This window comes from Elaeis guineensis, chromosome 4 (assembly GCF_000442705.2).
Source record: "Elaeis guineensis isolate ETL-2024a chromosome 4, EG11, whole genome shotgun sequence".
Taxonomy (NCBI): domain Eukaryota; kingdom Viridiplantae; phylum Streptophyta; class Magnoliopsida; order Arecales; family Arecaceae; genus Elaeis; species Elaeis guineensis.
The window spans coordinates 41,257,267-41,269,629 of record NC_025996.2 but is presented as its reverse complement, the minus strand read 5'-3'; the positions used below and the strand labels follow the sequence as shown (position 1 = coordinate 41,269,629).

At 38.9% G+C, this 12,363-nt stretch overlaps 1 protein-coding gene across 1 annotated transcript; it reads left to right on the top strand.

Moving 5' to 3' along the window:
* The first annotated feature begins 7,652 nt into the window (after positions 1–7,652).
* On the top strand, positions 7,653–12,258 carry LOC105042890 (probable phospholipid hydroperoxide glutathione peroxidase). The gene is given in 7 exon segments (XM_010920253.4): positions 7,653–7,992; positions 8,275–8,351; positions 8,496–8,557; positions 10,992–11,110; positions 11,684–11,744; positions 11,747–11,850; positions 11,978–12,258. Coding segments are annotated over 7 exon segments (789 nt in total). The 5' UTR covers positions 7,653–7,704; the 3' UTR covers positions 12,056–12,258.
* The last annotated feature ends 105 nt before the right edge of the window (positions 12,259–12,363 follow it).

Sequence of the window (12,363 nt, the reverse complement as noted above, 5' to 3'; positions counted from 1 at the left end):
AAGGCCAATAAAAAATAAAGAATCTGCATCGACTATACGAATCTGAATGAAGCTTGTCTGAAGGATAATTTTTTTTTATCAAAGATTGATCAACTAGTTGATGCAATTTTGGGACACCGACTTTTAGGCTTCATGGATGCCTTTGCAGGCTACAATCAGATTCAAATAGCATCCGAAGACGAGGAGCACACAGTCTTTGTAATCGACAAAGACATCCACTGTTATAAAGTAATACCTTTTGCTTTAAAAAATACCATAGCCACATATCAATGGCTAGTCAACAAAATCTTTAAGACGCAGATCGGGCGAAATATGAAAGTTTATATTGGACGATATGCTGCTGAAAAGCCCTCAAATTACTGATCGTATTCAGAATCTAGAAATAGCCTTCAGCACACTTCGACGACATCAGATGAAGTTGAATCTGACAAAGTATGCATTCAGAGTAACTTCTGAGAAGTTTTTTAGATTTCTCGTGTCACAGCGAGGAATCGAAGTCAATCTCAAGAAAATAAAGATTATCATCAATATCAAGCATTCTAGTTTCAAGAAAGAGATACAGCAGCTCAATGAAATAATCATCGCACTCAATCGATTCATCTCAAGATCGAAAGAAAGATGCTTATTCTTTTTCAAAATCTTAAAGCAAGCAAAAGACTTCTCATGATCAGACGAGTGCCGACAGTCCTTCAGAGACCTAAAAAGATACCTTGCATCTCCACTTGCTTATTAAGCCAAAGGTCGGAGAAACTTTGTATCTCTACTTGGCGACATCGATGGAGGTAGTTAGTTCGATGCTTGTCCAAGGAGATGAAAATCAAATTCAACGATTGATCTACTATACTAGCAAAGTGCTTCACAATACTAAAGTAAGATATTCAAGAGCGAAAAAGATGATCTACACTCTAATTATATCATCACAGTAACTTCGCCCATACTTTCAAGCACACCCTATTGTCGTCTTGACAGATCAGCTGTTGAAGGCAATCTTACATAGACCTAATACGTTGGGTCGAATGGCAAAATGGACAATAAAGCTTGACAAATTTGATATACAATATCATTCACATCCATCAATGAAGGCACAAGTTTTGATCGACTTCATCGTCAAGTGTACAATACCTGATAATAATCCTGAGGATGAAGCTAACAATAAAATAAAGCAGGCCACGATTCTCGAACCCGACTTAACGTCGGTATGGGTGCTACATATTGACGGAGCATCTAATGCACAGGACAGCGAAGCCGGTCTCATCCTCACCAATTTCGAAGGGGTTATTACTGAATATGCCCTTCGATTTAATTTCAAAGCTTCGAATAATCAAGCTAAATATGACGCACTCCTAATCGAATTAAAAATTATCAAAGAACTTGATATTGACAGTCTGAAGGTCTTCACCGACTCATAATTGATTGCTGGACAAGTCAAGGATGAATTTGAAGCTCGAGATTCCATTATGATGAAGCATCTTCAAAAGGTGAAAGATCTAATATCAATCCTAAAGTACTTTGAGATCTTTTACATCCCAAGGATAGAAAATACTAGAGCTGATGCACTTTCGTGACTCGCAACTATTTCTTTCAACTCGCTGGATCGGATATTCGTCGAATATCTTGGACAGCTGAGTATAGATAAAGTCGAAGAAGTGCTACAAATCACTGATGAATCAAGTTGGATGGATCTGATTGTCCGATACTTGATCGATGGAATTCTCCCTACGGATCTCTCAAAAGCTAAACAACTCAGATGGATGGCCTCACAATATATTTTGATGAATAGTCAATTATATAAGAGGTCATTCTCTTTTTCTTTACTGAAGTATTTGAGACCGATAGATACCAACTATGCACTTAGAGAAGTTCACAAAGAGATTTGTAAAAATCACTTGGGGGGCAAATCTTTGGCTTACAAAGTCTTACGACAAGGATATTACTGACTCATCATGAAGAAAGATATAGCTGAACTTATCCGAAGGTGTGAACCATATCAGAAATATACAAATATACAACACCAATCGACTAGTCAACTGATACTAATTATTACACCATGGCCCTTCGTATAATGGGGGATTGACATACTTGATCCTTTCCCTCCGATATCTGGTCAGAGAAAGTTCATAGTGGTAGCCATCGATTACTTCATCAAGTAGGTGAAAGCTGAACCTCTAGCACAAATCACTAAGAGTAAGATGGAAGACTTCATTCAGAAATCAATCATATACAGATTCGGTCTACCACACACCATCATCACTGACAATGATCTGCAATTTGATAATTAGAACTTCAAAAAGTTCTGTGTAAAATTTTACATTACGTACAAACTCACATCAGTCGGCCATCCACAATCCAACGGAGAGGTGGATATAACAAACCGAACAATCCTGCATAGACTCAAAATCAAACTGAATGAAGCTAAAGATCTCTGGATGGAAGAATGATATTCGATCTTATGGGCATACCAAATGACTCCTCGCATACCAACAGAAGAATCACCATTCAATCTGATTATGGAACAGAGGCGATGATCCCACTTGAGATCAGACTACCATCAACAAGAGTAGAACAATATAGTGAGCCGAGCAATTCAAAATATCGGAGAGCCGATTTAGATCTACTTTCAAAAGTCTGACAACAAGCTCAAGTTCAGATGGCAGTATATCAGTAAAAAGTAGCCCGATATTATAATGCAAAAGTTAAGCCGAATGTCTTCTATCTAGGAGACCTGGTCCTAAAAAAAGCAAAAGTCTCAAGACCTTTGGATCAGAAAAAATTATCTCCGAATTGGGAAGGACCTTACAGAATAACCGAAGTACTTAGATCATACGCATATCGACTGAAAACTCTTGAAGGAACAGCTATTCCATGAACATGGAATGCTAACAACTTAAAGATGTATTATTAATAAAGTTATTTCATATATACAGTATTCGAAATGAAATATTGAATTTCAGAATCACAAAAGTTTCACAAAATTATCGGCCAACTACAAAGTGATAGTCGACTGATAAATGGACGATCAGTTCTTATCGACTATATCTCGATTTTTTACTGTAAAACTGACACATCGACTATATCCAGGCTTTCACTATAAAAGTCGATATACCCACTATATCTCGGTACCAACTATGTCTTGATTTTTTTACTGTAAAAGTCAACTCTAGTCGAACGACTATTTATGCTGACTTAGTTTTAACTAAGTGGAATGTTATACCAATATGATCTAAATCAAATTAAAATTATACTGACTTGACTACGATCGATCGAAAGATATTTGGCTTGTCATCGATTATCAAATAACTAGACATACTAATCTGACTACAGTCGATCGAAGGGTATTCAGCTTATTACCGTTTATCTTGATACCTAAAAGGTAAAGTATATCTATTGATATTTGACTAACAAATGATTTCTACAAGCACTACTAAATGTTCGACTTTTCGATCAATATTTGGTAATCAAATAATAATTCTACGACATTGCAAAGACACGAGGAAAGAGAATTTATACTTTAAAAAAAAAATTTTCATTCATTGAAAAGAAGATTACAAAATTGGACCGAAGTCCGATTATAAAAATTTTTGATTACAAAAAGAAATGAAAATACTAACCGATCACCAGTTGTCGTCTCTATCTTCCTGCTTCGGTGCAGCATCGATGACTGGAACCTCTTCTGTTGCATTCGATGCAACATCTTCATTCGGCACAGCTTCTTCTTCAGCAACTCCATCTTTCGAGACAGGAGGGATGATGCTGTTCAAATTCAGATTCGGATATAACTTTTCGATCGCATCTCGACCATCCTCGTACCCAACACAATAAGAAGCGAACCCACCTTCGAAGATTTCTTCTTTAAACTCTTCAGAGTTCTTGAAGTTCTCAATGACTTGGTTAAAAGCTTCCCTTGCCGACTCTGCTTCCACTCTCGCCAGCTCTGCGTCAGGTCTTGCAAAAGCTGACTCATCATCGGCCAGTGCCAACCTTTTAGGGTGGCTCGATGTCTCCCACGTTCAGCTTCGAGTTCTTCAATACAGTCATCCCTCTCTTGTCAAAGCCGGTGGATAGAATGCTTCTTGCTCTTGATCCGCAGCTCAAGAGACGAAATATTTTGGTGAGCCGACTCAAGTTCGGCTCCAGAAGATTGCATAACGACTGTCAAGTGGGAGACTTCTTCCTGAAGCTTTACCTCCCGCTCAGTTACCGCCTGGAGTTGTTCAAGGACAGCTATCTTCTCAGCATTGATGGCCGCCACTTTATCCATCCAAGATCGATGAAAGTCGGCAATCTTCCAATAACCGACCTCTAGGTCATGCATGTCATGAGCCCACTAAAAGCAGAAGATGAATTAAGTTAGATCAAAAAAAAATCTTAAAGAACTTACCCCGAGTATCATCGGGTAAAAAAAGAAAAATATTTTGACGGTGGTCTAGTGCTTCCTATTCTCCCGATCAGTCGGGAGAAGGGCAGCTTCGATGAGCCTCCTGACCAATTCTGGATTGGCCAAAACCAACTCACCCTCGGATATCTGGATGTTGACGAGTGTCGGAAGGCCTTCAGTCGACCCGTCATTGATTGAAGTTGCTGGAGCCTTCCCCCGATCCCTGGTCGGTTGCCCCACACTTGAGAATGCAGGAAAGTCGGTGCTCGACTGGCCCGAGAAGGTTCCGCTGTCGAAATGGTTGGCACAGTCGTGGATTGTTTTGGTTCGATCGTGACTTTCGCCTCGATCCGAACCTCTGTTGATGGAGCCGTCGATGGAACTGTAGCAGCTCCATCTTCTCTTGCTGCCTCATCTTTAACGGACGGCACCTCAGAGAGCATTGTCGAGGCTGACAACATTAAAACAGCTCAGGAACCAATGCTGATGGTACGTCGGATTTTCTCATCGGTGCAGATGAAGTAACTACCCGACCTTTCTTCGACGGTCAGGAGGGTCCAGCTTTGGATGCTGCCTTCTTCTTGACAGCATGCTGATGAATATCTGAAGCCGATACTCATATCCTCGGCTGCATAGCTGCAATCAGAATAAAAAAAAATTAATACAATTCAAAAATAAATAAGATAAAAATAAAAGTAGTCAACTATTCTATACCTAAGGAGGTGATCGAACTAAGTCCAGCATCGTAGAGAGCTTGTTCGGTCATCAGCTCTTTTTGCGATGGAACTACCATGTCCTTCAGCTGGTGAAAATCTTTTTGATCATCAACCTCCATCCGACTATTCTTGTTGGAGCCAATCCTTGGATCACCCCAATATGAAGGAAAGCCCCAGGGAAGAGAAGAAACAAAAAAGAATTGATTTTTCCATCCATGAATGGACGATGGAAGACCAGTGATGAAAGAAAGGTCTTTTCTTGGATTGAAAAATCATCAAACCTTGGCCTTAGGGTGAGGTCGCAGAACAAAGAAAGTTCGAAAAAGAGAAGGGCGAGGCTCAGTCGGTATAAGCCGACATAGTAAAGCAAAACTAATTATCAGTCGGACAGAGTTCGTGCCAGCTGAGCAGAGCAAAGGCCGTAATAATCAAGAAGATTCTGGACAAACTCCGAAATCGGGAATCGAAGACCGACCCGAAGGTCTTCAACATAGAAAGCAATGTGGTCCGAAAGAGGGGAGTTCACCCGACCATCGGAGCCAGGAGCGAAGAGCTGATACTGCTCCGCGATATGATATTGCTCCCGGAGCCATTCAATATTGGATCCTGATAGAGAAGAAGCCTTCACTTCCAGACTCGAAGGAGATTCGTCGGCCAGATTTCCTAACCGACTATCTCGAGAAGAAGTCCTAGCCATAAAGAAGAAAAACTAGAGAACTCTAAACGAAAACCCAAAGAAGAAAAAGACCCAAGGAGGATGAGAAAACTTGATCTAAAAGCCAAAAAAGAGGGGTGGAGAAGAGACCTTGGAGCTCTCTGGTACTGGGGCAATCTTCCGGCAGAATCTTCCGCAGTAGAGAATGATGACAAAATGCAAAGTAAAAGTTTGGCTAAAAATGGCTCTATATATATATATGATCCTTCAATGGTCCAGATGAAATTGATCAAATCTGAATCTCATCAGATGATAACACATGGCAATATTCAGACCGACCATTGATCGGACGATTCGACGCATCTGCTCCCGATCATGCTACCTCACCGTTATCCGCATGAACAGCTCCGACCCAATAATATTCGAATACGTGGTTAAGATCTATTAGTCAGAATCATATCATCCGACGCTGAATTATCTTCCTGAAATGACGTCTGATGCCAAATTATCCTATCAAAATGATAGTCCAATAATGATTTCACAGCCATCAAAACAGCAAAACAGCCAAAGATCTCTCGTATTCCAAAAAATTCATAAAGGACAACAGCTGAATCGAGACTCGAAGCAATACATGACGACTCCTTTCGTCCAACGTGATAGGCCACATGATGATATACATGTCGGACCACCTTGAACTTGAGAGTTAGGGGCAACTATTGGGACAATACAACCGACTCCCGACTCCGACTTTACATCGGTCGAATGAACACATTACGCCGACTCACAATCGACTGACCAACCGACAGTCGACTATTATCAACCAACAACAAAATTCAGTTAATCTTCGACCGAAGACCATCGACATATCAGAGTCAGAGTTATCGATCGATACTCATTCAGATCTCCAAGACTACCGACTTGTCACTATTACCGACATATAGTCGGCTTATCTTCCCAACACATCCTAACCATTATGAACGGTTATCGACTACGTGTCACAGTCATTAGTGGGAATAAACAATCCATTAGCTCTATGATTATGGTCTGATAATTTAGCACCATAAAAAATAAAACTACGTGCTCGATGGTTACATCAGAATCATTTATAAAAAGGAGGTAAATGAACAGCACGGGTAAAGCAATTTTGAGCGAAGACTCTGCCATTTCAAATTCTCTTTATCTGCTGTTCACCAACTCCCTCTTTGACTTAAGCATCGAAGGGTCCCTGCCGGATACAATTTCGATATGTGAAGATTTTATCTTAGAGGTATTTTTCACCGACAATGGACGCAATAGAGGATTGACCGCAACACATTTGAACTCATATCTTTAGCATAACCATCGAATGATTTCATCACTAAACTAAAGGGCCACAATGCTTAAAGAATTGCTTTGGCACTAAAATTTTCCCGGCACTTGAGATTATTTTATACCATCATGTCATTGTTCCTTCTCTAAATCATAAGCTAGACTACGACTACATTAAGACATTGGAGCAAAATTGCTACCTGTTTGTGGCGTCAAATATTCTTTAAAGAGGTAGCCAAACGTGCCTAATTTAAAATGTCCACATTGTGAAATGAACCAAGCCAGCTTGTTTTGATGAGGGATAACCTAAACTAAAAAGAAAAATAGGTGGATGGTGGTCTTCAGTTTACAAGAAAAAAATACATGCTAACAGAAAATGTTGCAATGATTGCTATATTACCAATTTTGTGATTAGTTAATCTGATCACCAATGATGAACTGTGAACTCAAATTCTAATCCATAAAAAAAAATGTGAAACACAACCATTAACGTGTCGCCATTCTAAGCTTCAAAATGTAACCATTTAGTCTCCAGCCCATCTCTCTCTCTCGTTCACACCTGAGAGTGACTCCTATAAAATAGACGGGTCGTGGGGGCGTCTGTTCCCCCATCGCCAGGAAAAAAAAAAAAAGGGAATCTCTCCTTTTCGATGCTGTGTTGCTCTCCCTCGGCTCTCTCTCGCTTCATTTACTTGAGAAATCTCTCGCACTCCGCCTCCCTCCGGCTCTCCAAACCCCTCTCGTCTCTCTCTCAAAGGACCCTCTTCTTCTCCCCTTCGAGGATCTCTTCTTCTCCTTCGCGGCATCTCCGTGGGGTCAGCTTCCTTTCTCCTGTTTCTTCTTCGTCGGCGGCGCCTCCCGTGTGCTGTAGATTCGCTTCCGAGATGGCCGGCAACTCCTCTCAGGCCACCCAAACCGTCCATGACTTCACTGTGAAGGTAGATCCCTCTCTAGACTTCTGGTTTCGTGGATTTGATCTATGATTTGGGGTTTTAAAGGGTGGGATCTTCCAAAGATCGGACTCTTTCACTGAATCGGTTGAGAGATTAGTTAATTCGTTGAAAAAGGAGGGATCTTTATCAAAATACGCAGGGTTTTGAGATAGTTTGTGGGATTTTAGGTTGACGCGTGATAAAACTTTATCTTGAATTATGTTAAGTTTGTGGTTGATTTGTTGGCTTGAGAGGATTGGAGTATGAGCACTATTTCGTGACGTGCAGGATGCCAGGGGAAATGATGTGAACCTCGGCACTTACAAGGGAAAGGTTCTGCTGATTGTGAATGTGGCATCTCAATGGTAGGATTTTGTTTTTATTGTTTGAAGAATTTCTTAAGGGTTAAGTTTGTCGGTCACTGTATCACAATTCCTATATTTTTAATCAGTTTGCACTTTGGTTTTAGTTTATTCAGTATCTAAGTCTTTATGTATTATTTGTTTCAGTGGCCTGACTAACTCAAATTACACAGAACTGACTGCACTGTATGAGAAGTACAAAGACAAGGGTATGTACCTGGCCCTGTTTATGTTTTATGGCCGGACCTGTCATTTTTATCTATCCTAATTCAATTGGTTATCATTCAATGAACCCTGAAATTTTATCTTTTAGTTCCCCATTTATGACATCTATAATTTGCCAAGTTTAGCCTCTAGTACAAATAGCTTTGAAATAGTTTTATTGGACTATCATGTAAAGAAGTTTAGCATGTTGTCTAGTTTATGTGGTACATTTATCAACAAGGAATAAGGCTTTTAGACCTTATAATTGTGATCTTGTTTGTTAAATTTCTGAGATTTTTTTTATGTGAAGTCAAGAGATCAAGATGAATCATTGGTATATTTGCAACGATTGTTGAATGAAATGAAGAAATCACTCAGAGAGCAGCAGCTTTACATCATAACTAACATTGTTGGAGTTTCATTTCTTCTTGCTGATATTATTTTTCATTATCATAAGGATGTCTTGGCAATGACCTTTGTTCCATGACCAAGCAACCTTATGTCATACAGAATGTATGTATGCGCAAACCATGTTAAATAACTGTAGTTCTAATAACAACGTAGTTTACCAGTAACCTTGTCCTAGAATGGTATATGTTGGTACTACTTGTAAGTTGTTGTGCATTTACATGAAGAAAACAAAAACTGATGCAAGAAGAAAATGTGAAAAATGAAGTTCCATTTTAAGGGTAAGCACTTAAAACGAAATAGGCTATAGAAGCCTCTATTAACATAAATCAGATGAAATTTTATTCATCAAATCATTGTAATCTTACAGTAATCTTATTCTAGTTCAGTAAGGCACCAAAGCAAGCCTCAGAGAAACTCATTTAATCTCAAAGAGTGGTACAATTTTTCCTTAAGTTGCATTCTTACACCAATTAAAATACATAAACTTACCCTAATGACAATCTTACTTTTATAACCTTTGTAGAAGGGAGTTGCTACTAAGAAGTTACTTAATTTTAATATCATTTCTCATCTCAAATTCAGTAATTTTGCAGTTTGAAGTAAAATGTCTTGATAATTACTATGTTTACATTTTAACTAGTTGTGAGACCAAAATGTTGAATTGCAGAAAAAGATGTTGGTGGCAATTTGTGGGTTCTAAACATCAGCTTTGGCTTTTCAATATGGGTCACATGCATCAAGAAGTGTCTGTCTATTTATGCCTCTGGAAAGTTGTAGACCCAGGGAGATAGGAAATTGCATTCTCATCTTGCATTAGTTGAATATGCTCATGGAGTTGAAACCAAACTGATTCCAATCTAATTTTAGGCTCTTTAAAGTATTGTAATACTTTTTAAGCAATACAAAATTGTAGAGTCAGATGATAATATGTTTCCTTGTTCTGGTATAGCTAGTATCTGCATTGCTTGGAAGTTTTCTTTGATTATGCAATTCTTATATAATGGAGGACGACCCACCACATTTGCTGCTTGTAAATCATTTATAAAAATCATTGGAGAGGACTGGCTTTTTATGAGTAAAGATCTTATACAAATAGGAAGAAAACCTGGAGATGTGTAGTTGCAAATTTTCTCTTGACTGTTTTCCTGCCATATTTTGGGTGTATGGCATGAGTTACTGTAATTTTGCTTCTTGAGGGAAATCAATCTTTACTAGATCAGTCATGTGGACAACTTTTCAAAGGAGAAATAAAGCTAACGAGATATATCAAAATTCCAACAATGGAAACTCAAACATCATCTGATTTAATGCTAATGTGATTTTCAATTCTCATTCCAGATAGGGAGATTCAACTAATTTTCCATGGTCATAATAATTAGGTTCCAGAAAACATCCTTTTTTAAAACTCAAGGGCTCAAATATAGTTTCTCCAATCCCACTTCATGATCACACCAATCAGATGATCAAAGGAGGAGCGGAGCCAGGATTTTTGTGTTTAAAAGGGGTGGGGGTGGGGGGATCAGGTGCAAAGCATGGAAGTATTAGTATTATCCATCCCTCATAATGAAAAATAAAAAATTCATAGAGCCATGTAGCGGTCCTTATAGGCATGTTGAGTTCAAAGAAAAATCTTTTAGCGATAAATATAATGAAAATTCTATACAGATTTCTTCCACTTAAAAGTCATGCTAGAAAATTTCTCTTGAAATCAGTTTATGGTGGGGCAAAGGGACAGAACAGGATTTGTCTCTTAATGAGGCTATGAAGAGATCACCATGGTTGTGGATGAAGGATGGCAGTCAGCCATTATATTTGATCATGGGCTTCTCTTGCCGTTGCTTCTCCACTCCCCACCATTTGGCTCCAAAAAATGATCAAGAGCTTGTCGTGTTTTCAACTCACAGAAGACACAAGTTAAAATTTTCTGAAATTTACAGATATTGTGCATTAGCATCTCTGATTTCTAAATAATGAGTTTAAATGAAATTTCCTTGCTTTTCTTGTTACATGATTCTGTGCACAATGCAGGTCTGGAGATTCTGGCTTTTCCATGCAATCAGTTTGGAGCACAAGAACCAGGAAGCAATGAGCAGATCCTTGAGTTTGCCTGCACTCGATTCAAAGCTGAGTACCCAATTTTTGACAAGGTAACCTAAATAAAATTTCAAATTTCCTTTATGCACTGGGTCTGCGAAATACGAAATATTACTAGTGCACAACATATATAAACTTGTTTTAGTATAATTCCTTTGATGGAAGGTTGCATTCCAGATGCAGGTATGCAGAAAGCATTCTAGATGCGGGCATGCTTCTGCATGCCATGAATCTTTTAGTTTCTTGATTTGCTTTTATTTTGCTCCTTTCCTGCATTTCATTTTTCAATGGATGGAATTTTTACAGAGTTTCCAATTCAGTTGTGATATGCTTTTGAGCTGCACTTTTCACATCTAGTTTGGAATTTTGAGGCAAAGCAGCACAATTTGACCATCTATTAGAGTACCAGAGTAGTCAGATAGATAGCAAAATGTTCCAAGATGTGTAATGGAAAGCATTTAACACTGGCATCTAGAAAATTATTGTTCTTAAGGTAATTTTGATGATGATATTCCTTGCACGTATGAAATTTAATAACGTGCCTTCTGGGGGTAGCCGGGTAGATGACCAATATTTCATATATATCATATCTGATTCTTCGAAATCTGGCATTGCTTTGACATTAGGTTGATGTAAATGGGGACAATGCTGCACCTATCTACAAGTTCCTGAAATCCAGCAAAGGTGGTCTTTTGGAGAGAGCATTAAGTGGAATTTCTCGAAGTTCTTGGTGGATAAGGAAGGGCATGTGGTGGACCGTTATGCCCCAACTACTTCCCCTCTGAGCATTGAGGTAACCAAAACCATTCCTTCTCATCAAGTTCACCCCGAAGAGACTGGTCATTCTAATAAAATTATAAATTTACTGCTAGACCTTTAAAGATAATCTACTAACATGTGGATTTTGAATTCATTTGCAGAAGGATGTCAAGAAGTGCTGGGACTTAACTAAATTTCACTTGTGTGGAGCCATTTGCCAGGGTGGTGTTCAATTTTAGGCTTCGTTTGCATGCTTAATGCTTCAGTGAGTATAAATAAAACCGTTCAGGTTGTTTGTGTTTGGCTGTGACGCTTGACAAGTGTTTCTGAGTGCGTAGGCGAGATGATATTTGTGTCATAAGACTGTTGCTTGGGTTCTTTAGTTTAATAAATGCACTGTTTTGAGGAAAATATATGCTTAATTTATCGCTTTATTGCTGCAGTTAGCTATTTTCTTTAGTAAATAGATGGGGCCTCGATGTTGGAGGTCCAGTGGAAAGGTCCAGTGGAAATAACCTTCTGGGCACTGTGGAAAGCCAGGTAATTG